General features: G+C 34.2%; 1 protein-coding gene across 1 annotated transcript in view; it reads right to left on the bottom strand.

Moving 5' to 3' along the window:
• Nucleotides 1-780: 780 nt before the first annotated feature.
• PSPC1 (paraspeckle component 1) overlaps nucleotides 781-18,483 on the bottom strand; it is a 41,867-nt gene continuing 24,164 nt past the window's right edge. Inside the window, exons 7-9 of the mRNA XM_005516247.2 lie at nucleotides 14,603-14,660; nucleotides 10,486-10,655; nucleotides 781-7,365 (exon numbers count right to left, since the gene is read on the bottom strand). Of these exons, the coding sequence (XP_005516304.1) occupies nucleotides 7,180-7,365; nucleotides 10,486-10,655; nucleotides 14,603-14,660 (414 nt within the window). The 3' untranslated portion in view covers nucleotides 781-7,179. The remainder of the gene's footprint in view (nucleotides 7,366-10,485; nucleotides 10,656-14,602; nucleotides 14,661-18,483) is intronic.

The following is an 18,483-nucleotide window of genomic DNA, read 5'->3' as shown; positions in this document are numbered from 1 at the left end:
GTATTTCCCATCTTTGTAATGGCAGTTTATATATTTTCTTCCAAGAAAAAGTACATAGTGAATAGTCTTGCTTCTTTTTAAAGCAACTGTGCACATCATCTCTCCTGGAGAAATCACGAAGAACACTATTTTCCATTTTTTTACTGGCTTGCATGTAACCTTCTTGGCAACTGCAGAAAGTGAACAGACAGATCAAGCTCACATAAAATTTGGCTCAACATTTTATTGTACATTTTTTTCTCCATTGCTTGAAATACTCGCCCTCCTGGATGCACTATCACCAAGAATGTAAACCATAACCATATTATTCAGACATCTAAAGCCCTCAACATGCTTCTTACCCATTTGTTCTAGGCTATGTATTTCTTCCAAACTCACTTTATGAGAACATTTATTAAACTAGATTCTCTACAGCACAAATTACACTAAGTATGCACAAGTATGAAGAGTCTTGCTCTACTGCCTTCCTTGCTCTTCTTTCCTTCCACACTGAAATGAGCAGAATCAGTAATTCTCACTGGATCTCCTTTACCTGCTTTTACCTGCGTCTCCTGCTCGCTGCCTGGTGACACAGAAGCAGGACCAAGCAGCAAGGAGGACAAAAGGCTATTTGTATCTGCAGCAAGGCATGTACTGGATTATTTTAAGTATGCATACAAACATTTTAAATTCCTATTAGCATACAGATATTTAAAATATTTGTAAGTAGCCTGGAAGATCAATTCAGCAGGCAGTTCAGTACTGCAATAGCTGGTATGCACAGTGTTTTTTCGGGCAATTTTACACTATATAAAAATATTTAAAACTTAGAAACAATAAATTTAGTAGAATAAATCCTCTTATAACAAAAAATGAACATTAATGGAATTTTTTTTTAAAAAGCAACACTTTAAAATGACCAGAACATCAATAGCTAACAGATGGAAAAAGAACTACAATAAACCCTTGTGTTTTTTACATCTTTTTAGATTTATTTTCTCTTCCACCTTGCTTGTGTGGTTATTTAAAGCGGGAAAACATGTTTTGCTTAGGGTTGGGTTGTACACCGAGATATTTAGGGTTTGGGGATTTCTTTGGGAGATCTGTTTTGTTTTGTATTGTTGGGGATTTTTTTTCTTTCAAGAATTAACTGATAATAAAATCCATTTCCCTGTCACACACACAAAAAATTATCACAGTGAATTAAGGCAAAAAATTAATGAAAATACCTTAATCCCATCTCATCACTGCTATTATGTACTATTTAATTTTCCTTTACCATTGTCTTCTGTTTGGTGCTTCTCTGTCTGATGCACTCAGGTTTAAGACTGGATTCTCACTGGTTGACGAGAGGCTAACAGCCTTAAAATCAGCTGTTACATACTTACATGGTGTGTGTACCTTGCATAAAGTTGCTGTATTCAGCCACAAAGTCAAATCCTACACAACAACTTCATAAAAACAACACAGAAGAGATATATCCAATTGCAGTGATCCCACCCTTCAACCCAAGAATATCAAAATTTTTTTTGAACATTCATTCATTTCTGTTTTTCTGCTATTCCTTGGCCATGTCCACAAAACTAAATTCAGTTCAAAAAACTCAACACATGAATGTAACTGGTATTTCTACCTCTTATATTAAAAATTAGCTGGTTTGTGGTTTCCATGTAGAACAAGACTTAAAGTTATTTTTGTGAATCTGCTGTAGATATAAAATTAAACCACACTTTTCTCACTTTTATTAAGTTACTTTATTCCCTCTCTCCCATTTTTTTTGTTCAGTTTACACATAGGACCCTCCACACTTATTCCTGTTCAAGGATCTATGCAGTTTTCACTTAAAGTCAAGAACAGTATCTTTATTCTCACTGCAATTCTTTCAAGTCAAGCACTTAACGTCCCGCATACAATTAGCATGTAAATTCAATCAAATTATACAGCTATGCTTTACTCTACAGAAATAGAGATATAAAAGCACACTAGTAAATCTAGGAACAATGGAAGCTCTAGACAAATCATTTACCCAAACAGATGGAACCTTATCCATAAGTGTATGTAGCAGCACAGTCCAGTTCCTTTTGAATCTCATACCTCTTATTATGAGAATTTTATTCTCCACTCAAAGGACCACATACAAATCACTTGAGTTTTTACACACATTCACAAATTTGCTTTCTTTCTTTCACTGTGATTTGTGTATATATAATAATCATTACTTTAGAGCAGAGGGGTTTTTAAATAAGTTTTACCTGTAAGTATGCTGTTTATCTCTGAATGGTTTTCTGAGTAGCTCCTTCAATTAGGAAAAAAGGGCTGCTGTTCCTAACAGAAGAAACCTTTCACACTGCTTTTAAAAGTCAGGCTGAGGTCATTAATAAGGATGCCTCGAAATTTAAATTATATTAACTTTCAGAGTATCTTAAGGAAGTTCAAGATGGAAAAGACCTATTAAATCTATCCCACTGAAAATGAACACATTGAGAGTTTGTTTCCATGCATAAAAATTACAGTTTACGTGAGAATTTCACATTCAGTTTATTTATTCTACAAGTAACATTTTAGACAATTTTATAACTAGCTTCAGTATTTAATGGATTATTGTGAAAACACACCCGAAATGCCTACAGCTGTGATTTTTAAAATATTTTATGGAAAACACCCAAAACTGTTGGAAATATGGAAAACCAATACTTTAACAAAACACACCAAACGTGTGAGATTGCTAAAACTACTTTACAGTATAACTGCAAATGTAACAAAAGGTAACATAAAAACAATCCAATGGGAAAAATTATACCTAACGATTAGGTATTCCAAGTTTTTAGTCAATCCTCTTACTGTTACCAAGTTCTTACATTTCTGCAAGTGAAGTTTGAAGAAAGCAAATGCTTTCAGGTTACTACAGTTCAACATTTGCCACCAAACTAGCACTGAATGGCCAATAATCTAAAGTAGTAACATCCTCTGCATTTCCCATAGACCACACTCACTCCCTCCTTACCACTCATGAATCAGGAAAGTTTGGACTGATATTCCCTCATGCTAGAAGTGAGCTAACAGCCCAAGGAAAGCACCGAACTCCAAGATGAGCATCTTAGTAACAGCACAGTGCCCATATTAATAATTTGAGGGCTCCTGAGAAGACAATTAAATTGCACCAGAAGTGTGTGCTCTCTGAAGTCCCCCACTCTTGGCCACAAGCACAAGCTAACAAAAGATGCTGCATGCAGACTCTAAAACTACCCACAGATATGCAACACTTCAAGTCTCAGGAATGGGATTTAGAACCCCTTCACATTTTCAGTCCAACATAAACTGACTCTGTTTGCTACCCTGCCTTCCATACTATTTTAGTGGCTCAATTATGCTTTAGTTTGACTTCTAAAGGGAAAAATAATGATCCAACTTCTTAAAAAAAAATAGATAGATTGGGAAGTATGCAAAAAAATTTGTTTCTGCAACATGCTTAAAGCAAAATGAACTTCATGGCACCAGAGCACACCAGTTAATTGCTGAACATCTCACCTCCAAGTATGTTTTCTCTCTTCAAAAGGCCTACAGGGTTTTGGTTTTCACTTGAAAATCTGCCTTTAGATTGGTTATTTCAGCATTTTTGAGCAAAGTTATCTCAAGGTAGATCGCAACTGTTTTGTAACACATAGTTCATGTCACTGTGCTTGTGTTTTATATCTTTCAAAGAATTCGTAATTACAAATTATTCTAGATCTGAAATCAAGAGTGAAAAAGAGGGAAATTGATATAACATTTTAAAATGTGGCAGCATACTTTAGATGAGAATGCTCCTCAAAGCATGCATACTATAAAATCCTACTGGAGTATGCTTAAAATTAAATTAATGCAGTATTTAGTTCATACTGTGTTCTTGCCATCCATATCTATTTTAAATTTTGTTCTAGTAAGAATCTTCAATTTATTATATCTTTATGTGCAACTGCATAAAACAAACGTTGACAACAAATAAAACAACTGCATGTCAGGAATTTTCTTTCCAGGTAATCCACAGCAGTTTGTGATTTTTTTAGGAAATAAATACAGTAAAATATATTAGGATCACCACAAAGTTTCCCAAAATATCAATGTGCTTTATCTAATGAGCACATTGGTCAGAACAGCATATAACTTAAATGGAACAGTAAAGCTTTGTTATCTTTAAATACCAAAATTTTATCTCACAGGAAAATTAGGCAGTTTAGGAATATGAAACTGCAGGAATAATGTAAAAGCTCAGCAAGTACATTACAAAAGTAACTGCACTGTAGGTGGCAGATTCACATATATTCCAAGCCTATTTGTTTTAGCATACCATATAGCAGAGAGTCAGGACTTCACTGCTTTCCAGTCAAACAGTGCAAATGTAGTTAAAATCTTGAGTACATATGTACACAGAAAAAATGATAAGCTGATCAATCAGATGAGGAACAAGAAAAATTAATCACTTTAGCAGAAGGGCAGAACCTTAATGTAAAAACTGGTTGGCCACATCTACACATTTTTTAGGAAATAATTTGGGACCATTTCTTTTTTAACAAAATTAGGTGTGTTTATTGTATAGCTACTACCACATTTAGCAAAATGAGAAGCATTGCCTTTAGAGTTGAGCCACGCAGCCCAAAGAAAACTTTCAAGAGCTGAACTTAGCAGTCCATAATCAGCTACAAAAGGCACTCTTCATTAACTATTTACAATCTGCCCAAAAATACATTTCAGTATTTATTTGTTACGGCTTGGAAATTTAAAAATAGATTAAATTATTTTCTGCAGTAAGGATAGCTGACAAACCCACTGCTACCATGCAGCAGAGCCATCCAAGTCAGAGGTTTACAGGAAGGGCAGGTCACAACTGTGAAATGACAATCACTAATGTTAAATAAAAACTACAAGAACTTTCAAATAAATGCATACCTCCACTTGCTACCAAAACAACAGTGCACAAACATGTACTTAAAATAGCACGAAGCTGGCATGGAAAGTATGAACCGCTTTTGCTGATTCAATATATTAAATGTTCTTCTGAAACTTACTCAGATATGAGTATGAGTACAAGGAGGAGGGTTTATATAGCTAAACAAATATACTTGAGCTAGCTAAAAGGCCTGAGCAACACAGTCTTTTCTTCTGAAAAAAAATGAACCAACCTTTTGAATCTAGTTTAATTTGTATTTAAAACATGTTCCCTGTACAGTTTTACAATTGAGAACTACCAAATCACACCAATACTTTCTCAATCCCCTAAAAAAGTCAAGTACAAGGGCAGAAAAGATGAGAAAATAGTAATCTCATACTTAAGACACCTTACTAGATACCAACGTAAACTGTACTTTGAACTGAATAAAGGACACTAGAGCAGAGAGCTTAAGTAGTTGCCATATACAAACACTAGTTTATAGCAGTGAAAAAAGTAATTTTCCCAAATCTTAACATTTAGGACCAGTGTGTCAAGTAAAATCACTTGCAGTTTGGTTGAGGTTTATTTTAAGAATGTGGCATGTATCAAGTCAAGCAAAACATGGCAACATTAAAGACAACCTAAAGGAAAATGCTTAGCAGGTACAGATGTCACAAGTGAGGGCTACACACTTAGTTACACTAAGGTAACTCCTGAATTGTATGAAAACAGTATCTTAAGCCATAAAACACTGGCAATTTAACTAACAGTGTATTTCCGGTATGCCAGCAATGATGCAATTTTCTTCTTAACCATATGTTCAAAATTCAATCCACCAAGCCAATCACTGCTACATTAACAAGTAACACACACAAGCCCTCTCTGCTGCTTGCATCCCATGCTGAGCCATGTATATACCATTTGGATGTTATTAGGGTACCAGGTTATTTCAAGTCAGTTTTTAACCAATTTAGTATCACAATTCATGCAGATGAAATTTAGTAATGTCTACCTCTGAAAATGTGAGTGAACTGATAAAAAAGAACACTACTATTTTACAACTATTTTATACAGGAAAAAAGAGTAATAGTAACCAACCAATATCCCTACTTATTTGCCATTACAGGAATAGAACCAATAGGTCTTTTCCATCATCTTCCAAGACTGACAAAAAAGAATCATAATAAGCTTCCTCGTAGGTTTACTATCACTTTTATCTTAAAACTCAATAGGCAAATATACCCTGAGTTGTGCTGTAAATAGGCCTCTTCCAAATTTCTTGTTCTGTAAAACCTTTCTGAAAAATACTCAAGCACAATCCTTCTAAATGCATAATACTCAACTATAAGTGAACTTACTTTTGCTGGAAATCATGTATTTGCTTCCTAATTATACAGTTACACACTGATAACAGATGTGGCTTTTTTCAAACCAACCACTGGGGAAAATGTATACTTATTAATAATGATGCGCAACACACAGTGGAAAGCTTTCAACCAGCGTGCAGAAATGTCTCCTTCCTTGCAATGGAAGATACTTTAACCATCAGCAGAACACATAGATGTCACAAGCAATTTTCTCCTCTATAAATATGGTTTAGGTAAATTCACTCATACTGTTATGAATAAAGCATACATAGAGATTCCTTTCCAAAGTTGGTTATTTCCCTCCCTAAGTTAAATTTTCTAATAATTTGTATAACAGATAACCTCTGTCGATAACTTCTTACTGTGACTAAGTTTGCAGTGGTGGATTGAGATGCAAGGACACAGTATCTTTGATAACACTTTGTATAAAATTTTATGCTCTTCAAAAGTCAAAACAAAAGCAGTTATAAGTTTTTCATAGTATGTACTGCACCATGCAGTTTAGCTAAATATTCACTATTAAGAATGGAACTTTCTTGACACATAGTAGAAACTATGTAAAAATGAAAATGATGCCTCTTAAAATTAAGCATAAAATTATTCTTACTCAGTATTAGTAATAACATTCCCAGAATCCTTTCCAGTGATTTTTGTTTTATTGTAATCAGATAACTGCATGTTTTACAGCATAGTCACACATTGTATTTTGCTAGTCACAAACACATTGCCTTACATAATGATCCGCATCATTTCTGCTCTATACTACAAAGCCTATGACCGAATACAAAAAAAGTTTTACAAAAGAAACTGTTTTAAAGACTACAATAACAATAGAACCGTTTCCAGATAACAGCTAAAATTATAAAGGCATATCACTGTATAATTTTACTGGAATTTCTAAAACAGTAAGGAATGAATTAAGGTTTAGTATCTGCGACGCTTGTTAGGTCCTTCAAAGTTGCCCCCTGGGTTTCCTCTACCAAAGCCACCAGGTCCACCACTCACGGCACCTACACCACTCATTGGCGGCTGAGGAGTTTCAGAGCCCGTTCTACTAACCAGAGGTGAACCCATCTGGGATGGGCCTCCTTGAGCGAATCTCTCATTATGCTAACACAAGTCCATTTGGAACATGCCAAATGTGAGTTACAACAAAAACCACAAGTGATGTTGTCATGGAGTTCAGCAGATAGTCCAGCAGAATCAGGATCACACATAGAAGGAAGAAAGGAGCAATTCAATTAGTTATTATGGAAAAAGAGCTGGAAATTAAAGAGTGTTATGCTCCAACTTTGTAAAGTAAATTAAAAATTAAAAACAATACTTAAGACTGACTCTGGTGCTGAATGTAACTTCATCCTTACACACAAATCTGAACCAATACATATTCTCTATTTAACAAAGGAGACAGCAAACACTTTTATATCTGAGCCCTACTGCACCTTACATACCAACTACAAAGCTCCTCCCCTAAATAAATTAGAGACACATTGTCAAACTAGGAGGGGAGGAAATCACCTTTTGTATTTCTAGCTACTGCATATTTATTCTTTTAATAGCCTTAAGACTTCTATACCCACATATCTTTGGATATTTCAAGTCCACGCTACCTGGAGTTAGCCTTTTGTTTGGTACTTAAGAGATCTTTAGTTAAGGCTTTTAAAATTCTGAAATTCTGTCAGAACAAAACTACATTAGTGACAAAATGCAAAATTTTGGACTATTCCTAGTTTATAAAAATTCTGTACTTAACTAAAGCTCATTCTAAAATATCAGTGTGAGATAAAAATCCAATTAATATTCCATATTTCCTTAGCTTTATGCTTAATATCAATAAAGGTATCTACCCTTACACAGATTTATTTGCTTAATTTCTAAAAGTATCCATTTGAGCACTTACAGTTCAGTATTTATGCAAATTTTTAAAAATAGAACCTGACATGGTGAAATTTAAACTCAACATAAACCATTAACAGCATAGATACATGGTACAATAAGATGTGTAAGTAACTCCTCATTCAACAGTTAAGGACAGTTATGCCTTCAGAAGAAATTCCTTCTGTACAGAGATCTATATCACTCTCAGGTATTCAGAGTTCAGTAAGGACATTTAAGACCAGCACTTTATTTATATGCCTGAATCAGAAAAGAATTCTTCTGAAAGCCTAACTCCAGTAACAGTAGTAGAGCTCAGCAGCTCTGGAGACTGCTAATTCATATATATATATGTATGTATACATAACTGAAACCTCAGCATTTTTTCTATATAGATAAAAGTACATGCAACCTAGACTATGGCTGTATATATGTGCATTGTTTCAAGGGTAACATTGTACATGGGAAAGGTTACTTCAAGAGCTGCATAAAGATCTACTACTGAGCTAAAGGACATTTAAATCTGTAGCACTGGATAAAAACTGTTTTAAAATTATCTTAATGCATGTCAGCTTGTTAGCAATGGATATGAATTTCAACAACTTATTACATACTCCTGGTCCCTTTAACCATTTGACTTTTGGACAAAAAGTCAAGTTCTCTTTCCAATAAGGGCCCCTCTTTCCAGCTAAGAAGAAAAATGCTGTAATTAACTACCTACATTAGAAAGTGGGAGAAGCTACTTTTAAAAAATAGTTATGTTCAAAGAAAATCCAGGTTTCAAAAAATTCAGTGAAACAAAAAGAAGATTGCTACAACTTTCCCTTCAAAACTTCAGACAAACATCCAATTAAAAACATTAAATTTGTATTTCTGCTCTATAAAGCATATTCTTCATTTCCCTCAGTGGAAAATAACTGTTACAGTGTTTCAGTAGATAGTCCTTAAAGGATCTTTAAAGTGTTTTTCTAACAACAGCAATAATACAATAAGGCTATATAAGCCTGACCCCCCCCCCAAGCTAAAAACCTTCAAAGACCAAAACGAAGAAAAAACTAAAATCTAACTTGTCCTTCAGAAGCATGCATAAGAAAATGGAAGGAAAAAGAATATTTTTTAAACATGCACTTTGAAGTGTCAGTATATTTTCTACATTTCCATACCTGGAATGACTTTTTGTAGAAAAACAACAGTTTAAGTTAGATACCGTGATTTATGATATAATGTTATTTTCCATATACTTCTTTTTATAATAACAAGAGAAGGTTCTCAAGGTGACCAGTAAAATAGGGGTCTCCAGCAAAAGCATTTAGAAATCTAGTATTTTGTGAATAGCATCCTCCCCACTTTGTAAGAAATAACACAAATGATAAAGTGAGCTGGCTCCTATGATGTGAAGTAAGATCCTCTCCTTTTTATCTAGTAAAGACCAGACCCACAATGTATTTTGTGCAAAATCAAAATCTCATTTTCTTCTATGGGACAAAGGATTTTATTCTAACTTCATTATAAAGATTGCTGAATCACAGACATACTGTTGAGAAGGTATATCTAAAAAAAATCACAGCTACAAAATGCTTCTGTGTTCCAATAAAACTGTAAAAGAATAACTGTTAATAGTATGTATTCCTTTATTGCACACCACTAGTAACAGAACAGTACTGAAAAAATACGCGAAAGTCAGATTTCAAATTATACAGTTGTTTCTCTACATAAGACATTACAGCTAGGAAAAGTGACTGGCTGTAAAAACAAAGTAAGAATGGCCTATCTGCTTTAACTGCATCCCAATGGCCTATCTGCTCTTGATTAAAAATCCCAGACATGTAAAAAACATTCCCTATTATCTGTGGCAATTGGGCAATATTATTTTTCCTGTATTGATACAACAGTTATCAATAGCTCTTGGCTACTGATTTTCCAAGTGGCGTAATTACTGTCAATCTCATGCGTTTAACAGTATTAGAAAAGAAATACAAAGCATACTAAAGTTGCTTTAAAAAATTAAATAGTTTACACAAAGATATCTTCACACTTTGCACCTTCCAACATTTAACTGTTCATCAAAAAACCCAACAAGCTAATTCACAGAATTTAGTTGTACTAAAGAAAAGAACAGTAAACATCTAAATTTACAGATTTCCTTTCCTATGGGAAGCAGGAATTTCACAGCAATATTAAAAAAAAATTCTCTTATGGTTTGTAAATTATTTGCATGAAAAGGTTTTATCAATCACTTTTAACAGATCCAAAACATGTAGCACATTCTTACTCAGCGTGAAAATACCTTTGGTAAGAAAAATGGGCCATGAGACATGACAGCTATTCAAAGGAATTAAATTTGTGATACATTACCACTGTTCCATTATCTGGCATCATTGGTGTTCCCATATTTGCAGCTCCTTCTGGTCCCATGGAAGGACCAGGACCCATTGCAGGGCCAGGTAAAGTTCCTCTGTTGTTCATATTCATACCCATCATTGGAGGAGGGCCTTGGTTACCAGCAGGTGCTGGGCTAAACGCATCTATGCAAAACAATCTATACTTAGAGCTGTCCTATCTTAATTTTAAAAGAACAAACAAACAATTTACAATATTTAAAAAGCCAAATGTACAAGACTTCAAATACTTGGAAAAAAAATATTCTTTGAGACTGTACATTTACCTCAATCATCTGCTTTTAAACAGATTTTAAATAATCTCTCATTACATAATTTGCCTCATGTATTTGAAAATCCCAACCTTTACAGCTAAATATAGCTGTACAGTTTCTGTGCAGGAATCAATGCATTCATATTGCATCTCTCTGTGGAGTATGCACACCATAAATTAGCAAAAATCTCAAGTGATTTTACAGATATTGGCAGCTATATAGCAACTTGGCTCTTTAGGGATCTTAACAGATGAAATGTACATTTGCAAGAAGTCTTCTACCAGTAAGTAGTATGCTAATTGATATAGTGTACAGTAGATTAGTCTAAGGTCTAAAAGCAATAACAGAGATGGTATTCAGCTTCAAAATAAATTATTTGTAATACAGAATAAATAAAATCTTGCATTTAGTTGTAATTTCTTATGGTGTAAGTACCAGTAAGTGAAATAGTTTTGTTAGAACTTGAAATGACAGAACAATCTCCTCCAAAAGTCTGAATCAAAGAGGTAGAAGAAGACAATCTTGGAAATATATTCTGAGGGCATCATTTAGCTGTAATATTACACTAAGAAGCATCACTCTGACACTACTCACTAATGTACTGAACACACAGGCAGAAATGCTTTTGTAGTATTTTCATATGTTGCTATAAGAAAGAAGTCTGATTATCTACCTCAGACCTTACTATTATGAAATATCAACTTCAAGGCTGATAGTGATGCATTCCTCCCATTCCCCACAATAATCCATCCTTTTCAGCCCCCAGTATGCATCCAAAATTTGATAACGGAAGAAAGCATACCTTTGGAATTTAGTGTACACTTTAAGTATACACTTTCATAATATAAAGAAATCTGATATGTTGCTAGACTAATAAGCCTATCGTTTATAATTTAAAAATAAACCCTCTCACTTCTCACCACAACTGCACCTTCTTAGCAATGAATATATAAATATACATCATTTAAAGAAGGCCACTTTACACAGATACAGTACTGTGACTATGTGCAGGTATGCACAATTACACCTCTATTACTTGCCTTAAGAACACCATGTCACAGCAGCCAGTGAAACCATGGCATTCAAGACATTGCTGCTAAAATTGAAGACCTGGGTTTGATCATATACATTAGGTCAACCACAAACACCTTAGCAAAAACAATGCATGCTACACAGCAGCACATGAGAAATGCTGAAATAGTTTACAAGTTACAGAAATCCTGTAACTTCGAAATGCAGAAGTCTTTGAGCTTACTAATGAGTAATTAGCAATGAGACCTCTCCCTATAACAGTCAAAGCAAAGGTACACTCAGGTTGGATGCTTCATACCTATCCACACACATGATCAATTCAAGTAGCAAGTCTGGGCCACAATTCAAGAAAATTACAGTGCATATGCTCAAAAATGTTTTTTTACTGTCACTCATTCAGTTAGATATAGAACAAGTCTGAACTGCCAGTATAAGGAGAAACCTTTATTCTCAGAGGCTAGAGGCACTCTGCAGGAATATCATGATGGTAGCAGCACTCAGTACATGCAGCAGTACCACTAACTAAATGCTAAATTACTCACTATTGGTTGGTTTATCAGCCTAATCAAACTGAGCCAGGTGGCCACCCACAGGTACTGTCACTTAGCTGTCAACTTGCAAAAAGTTCTCATGCTCCATATCATACAAATGCACCCAGAGTGGCAGATAGCAACCTATACTATCAAACCGCAAGAATACTGATCCTGTTTCAGGCAGAGTCAGATCTGAAAGGAGCAAAACTACAGCATATGATGCAACAAGAGAGTGGGGTCCTGCATACTTTCAGTGAGAGGCCACTACAATACATTAGCTGTAACTCAGAGGTACTCCAAAATCCTCCAAAGCAGACCCTTAGAGCTTTCTTTTTGGTGGGACACTGATGTGAGGAGCTAATTTACAAGACCATGTTCAGTAACAGATGGAAAGCAGTCATTAGTGTTCATGCGACAATGTAGACACTAAAAAAAAAGTCCTTTTCTGTAAACTGAAGGGATGAAAAAGTTCATTTTAAGTACCTGAAATGCATCAACAAGAAAGTTCATAATCTTCATCAATGCAGAGACTGCTCCCCAAAAAGCCCCTTTTTTCCATACTTAAGTTTATAATCTGCGCTTAGCACTACAGATCCAATTAAATACTCTGATGAGGTATAAATATTCTCTCTGAATTCATTTGTCACAGAAAGCTGTAAAAATGAGCAGTTCTATACAAGTCAGCCCAACACACTTACTAAATCTGTCACAGAAGTACTCTGCTTTCTAAGAAAATTATCATGCAGGTATTTCAGTTACTGGAGATATTCCAGCTCCCTCTGTTCCACATTATAAGAAGTTGCAAATGGCACAGGTAGAAGTCAGTTAAAAATAGTTACAATTCCAAGAGAAATATTAAGAAAGGATGCTACTGTCAACAACTAAAGATCTACTATTTAACGGTCTACTGTAATCAATGGAGTTAATATGCTGGAGAAAAACCAAAATGTCTATGAGTGAACTTAAAATCCAGCCTCTGCAGAAATAAATGCTAGACTTATTTGCTATGGATATTTCAAAATAGCAGTCCAATGTTACTGTAACATTTTTTTGGAATGATACAATTTATTTCTAAAATTATTAAGTTTAAAATCAAGTCTTAACATAAAACTTAGAAAGCAAGACCAACAAAATCACTGTTAAGAACTGCAGTAAATACACATTTTAAATCTACATGTAAAAAAGTGTATCTTGTGGATCTGGACAACTGGCACAGTATCAATATTTACCAAGTCTTCTAATTAAATGAAACTTTCAAGTATGATGCAATCATATGCAAAACTACAACTATAAAATAAAAATTACACCTCAATTTATGCTTCAGTTTAATATTTGTAGATAACTTCACAATGTTCTTCTTCACAATTTTTTTAAATCATTTTCATCATCCCTGAAAGCACAAGCTTATTTCTATTTTTCAGCTATGTGTCTCAAGAAATGCAAGGAAATCATGAATAATGTTTTAAAATCTGAAGCAGATTCATTACTCTATAAATTCACATTACTCAAAAGGTCAAGTGAAATGTTTACTACGTTTTGCACTTTTAATTTTAAAATATATGGAAAAACAGTTGTATTACTTTTCTTTTTAGATTTAGTGATTTTGAAGAATTATTTTAAGTTTCAGTCTTGTTTAAAAGCAGATATTCTGGGTAAGATTCCAAACTGTTTCAGTCTGCATATATGGAGCAAGCACTAATTATTATACTCTTCTAGATTACACATAGTAGTTTTTAGCAGTGGCAGTATTTTAAGTTGCAAGAGCTAACTGAGAATATTTGCAAATAAGAGACTTAGAGGAAATTGGTAGAACACCAAGCACATTATTCATTTATCACACCAAGTACATTAGGAAGAACTTGCCAATTTTAACCTCTACATCATTTCACTGCATGCAATTACAGTCACAATTTATTTGAATAGGTAGTCCCTTCAAAATTATGCCAAATATTTTTTGAACATATAATTCCTCTTTTGCATCAGATAACTCCCAGAGCATCACTTTTCACTGATTTTTGTTTCTCTTGACTTGCACATAATTTTTTTACCATGTATAGTCAAAGCAGTAAAATAAAGATACACTGGGGACAGGGGGGGAAAAGCTGCTTGAAAGCAAGATATAAGTTTTTTTATTTCCTAATATTGCTTACTCCTTTTTTACCAGTTGTCACTAATTCATAGTGCTTGAGTAATATGTACAGTCCCAAAGAACAAAAATTTACATTACAGAAGCCTTTTTCCTTCAGATCCCTACCTCCCATGTTTATTGCTCCACGAGGACCCATATCACCCATTCTCATTTCCTGTTCTCTCTGAAAGTAAACATAGTTTTCATGGTCAACCTATCATTTATAGAACTTAAAACATTCCCATTTACTCCATGAAAATAAAAATGTCAGTTTCAAAAGTTTTCATTAATTAAAAACAATGCAAGGAATGAAGTTAATTATACTCCTGATTTTTTATAATATCAAAGGATTGAATAAGTTCAATATAACAATGCTGTACATTTTTGCATATTAAAGATTAAATATGCTAAGTTTCATTTATCAGATGCAACAGTCTAAAGCTCCCAACTGCAAATGAATCCATCTTCTTGCAGTGTTTATAATTAATAAATGTTTCTATTTTACCTGTAAATAAACAGGTCTTATTACAGTACTTGCCTAAAGGCCATGGTTCAGTAATACTCAATCTGATTTCAAGACTCAAAAATACTTGTGTTGATTGAAAACCAAGACCTAATGTATTACATTATGGTATATAAATTCAACCTGCCGATTAATCATTGCTCAAATAGCTTTGACTTAACTTTGGTGGTGGTATATTTTTTTAATGAATTATACTTTGCTATTGATGTTAGTTCAGATACTGACCATCCTTTTAAAATCAGCGTAACACAGTAGTATCACCAGAAACTGTAACATTCATTTACACTAAACAGATAAATAACACATCAAATTGATCCAGACTCAATTATGCTCAGCCACCCAACAGCAAAAGATTTCTGACATTACTAAACATGAACCCCATCCTGCTATGAAACAATACTCAAAGGATAGTACCCAGAGTAGCAAAAAAATCATCACTTATGGGAAAACAAAGTACTCTATCGGAGACAATTCCAAGGGATTTTAGGATTACTGTTTACATCAAAAAGATTAAACAGAAACAAATCCACAGTTCAAAACAAAACTAATGAAATTTATAAAAAAAAATTCTCCTTTATTTTCTACAGGAATGTTAACAAGTACGCTGCTCTTGAGTAAACACATGCTGAGAATAAGAAAATTTTTAAAAATTTACCTCATTCTGAAAAACCATTCCACTTATGATTTAAGAGCCTATGTTCAGATGCACTTTGAAAACAAATCCACATACTAGGCAACTATATCAGTGTACAAGCGATTTTTACATGGAAATATTAGTAAATCAAAATACATTCATAGTATCTGTACAGGTTCACAAAAGTCTGGTTTGGTCAATCATATTTGGGATGCCAAACATGAGTCTTCTATCTTCAGCCACCTGAAGCAGCAGACACCACTATGTGACAGAAGAGAACCAATAGTTTTATAAAAATATCCTGATATAGGAAATTGCCATGAGATACATGATAAAGAGCTCTCAGGTCAACAACTTTGTTTGTAGTAACTCATATTAACCTAGAAAAAGTACTTAAGAGTACACACTGTTTTCAAAAGAATATGTCTCAATGTGGAGCAGAAAAACAAGGTCTGGTAACTAAAAGACACAGGCAGGTTTTGAAGTCCAGCTAAAAAATGCCATTGATGGAACACTAAGGAGGATCTCTCCTTCTGACACTAGAACCCACATTAAAATTTTTTAAGAGAACATGCAGCTACTCTGACAGACCTTTCACAGTAACATCAACTGACATTTTAAGTAAAATCAGCAGCCCCATGGGGATGAACCATACCCATAAACTGACATGAATTAGTCACAAATCAGCATACAACCACGTTGATTATTAGCCCGCTTGTACACCTCAGTCTTGACATCAGGAAGCAGAAGGGAAAATGGTGTATTACACCTACTGTCAGTCCCTAAGTCAAAAGGATAGGGAAACACAGTGGCTATCAGTTTACACTAGTCAGATTGTGTGCACACATGCACGCCTACATGCTTGTGTGAAAACCAGACACGTCATGAACTGTTGTGAGAAACTTTTTCACTACAAAGCAAAGCACCAGACTTTACAGTAGGCACAAACCTTACTTGATTCATCTCAGGTTCAACTGCAAGTCAGCTGGTATTTGGTTTTTTAATGTGACAAGTGCCACAAGGCAAGGCTAAGTATAATAATGGCTAGATAAGCATGTTAAGTACAGAGTTATAAAGCTGCACTAGTAACTAGAACTTGTTTTCTTTGTAAAGGACAGAAGCATATGCAAGCTCTGATGATAAAAAACACACTGGTCTTCCTCTTAGCAATCAATCATTTTTTCCCTGTCTTGAAATGCTACCAGTCTTCAGTTAACTGAAGTACAGCAAAAGATAAGTAGAACCTACTTTTGTTTAGTTTAACTTTTGAAAGAAAAAGCATGAAGTAATTATTTGCAATTTTTTTAGCTTTAACTTCAATGTTCAATTATTACAGTATAAAAACCATTTCAGGTATATAATCAAGATCCATAAATGTGCCTTAAGGTCTCTGTTGCCTACTACTTTATCAACATGTCTGCAAGATTAAGATGCTGCTGCTTATAATTATTCCTACTGTTGCATGTTCAAAACATATCATGGTCCCTTGATTTTTCAGCACAGGAAATTCTTCTCGTAACTGTGTACTGTGTACTCGTAACACAGAATTAGCAACTTTACACTTCCTGTCAGAGAAAATACTCAATTTCCAACATTAACCAGCAGTACATATCATTAATGTCATCAGATGTTTGATGTATTCAAAAAATTTTATCTGGAGGAGTCCTGGGTGGTAAAAAAAATTCAGTCCTGTCACATACAAATCAGGACACCTCTTTAATATGTGAGCATAAACATCTTACTACAGGTAAGTTAGGTCAACTAGCCCACGGGTTTTGCCTAAATATAACAGAAAGGAATACCAACAAGCAGTTTGACACAATAGCTGAGTCAGTCCTGGTTGATAATTCCAGCCCACCTAAGAGGTTAATTTTTGGATACTCAAGCTTTTTGCAGAGCTTTACAAAGATAGTGTTACCTTCTCAGAGCTTCTTTTCCTCACTATATGACTTCCCATTCTTCTGTTCAGTAGCAGCCTGCTTCAGCCCCTTCCCCAAAGGCACCCATAACTACCCACAACAGGGAGTTAAAACTGAGCAGCATGAGAACAGGGCTAAACTCTTAAAAGAGAAATATGTGGGGTGATTAAGAACCTCTGAAGTCACCCGTACCTGGGAAGACAATCTTAACAGAAAGAAAACAAGAAAAACGGATGATATGCTATTACAGGGAAAAAAGAAATCCGTAAGACAAAGAATGTGCCAGAAAGCTTAAGTTAAACTTTGTGAAGATCAGAAAAAAAAAATATTATCAAAAAGATAAAGTCACCAACAAAAAATGCCCTATTGCAAAAGCACTGTTTACACAACTCAAACCTTTTCAAATCATTTGTTGCCAGGATTCTTGTAAAATACTTCAGAACTCACTAATGCAGACAACCCTCAAAAGGGTCCAATTTGTCTGGGTAATCTTTTAGAAAAACTGCTATAATGGCAACTATAGGATAATACTTCATTACTTTAGACAGAAGCATTAAAAATGTATTTCTCACAATGCAAACTAATTTTAATGTCAAATGTAAGAAGTAGATCTAAACAAAAATATTGAATACACTCATTTTAAAATATGTATTTTATATTTAATATAGTATGAATTCTCCCATTTTTACCAAGTACTTGAAACAAGTTTTTCAAAGTATTTGAGGTGTATCATGTGCTATGTTCTTACGCTTCCTATATCCACTGATACAGCAGTCTAAATATACAGAGAATAGTCAAATGATTCTTCTGAGTTTGTTCAATATATTACACTATTTTAAAATTTGTTCTACAGAACCATGAAGCTAAATGTTTTGAAAAACATCTAAGAATTGATAACGGTCACACTGCAAGGAAAAATACAAATAGACAT

This window comes from Pseudopodoces humilis, chromosome 2 (genome assembly GCF_049639895.1).
Source record: "Pseudopodoces humilis isolate 2021_Gansu_Grassland_sample_001 chromosome 2, ASM4963989v1, whole genome shotgun sequence".
Taxonomy (NCBI): Eukaryota; Metazoa; Chordata; class Aves; order Passeriformes; family Paridae; genus Pseudopodoces; species Pseudopodoces humilis.
The sequence above is the reverse complement of the archived record's forward strand: the minus strand, read 5'-3'. Positions and strand labels throughout refer to the sequence as shown.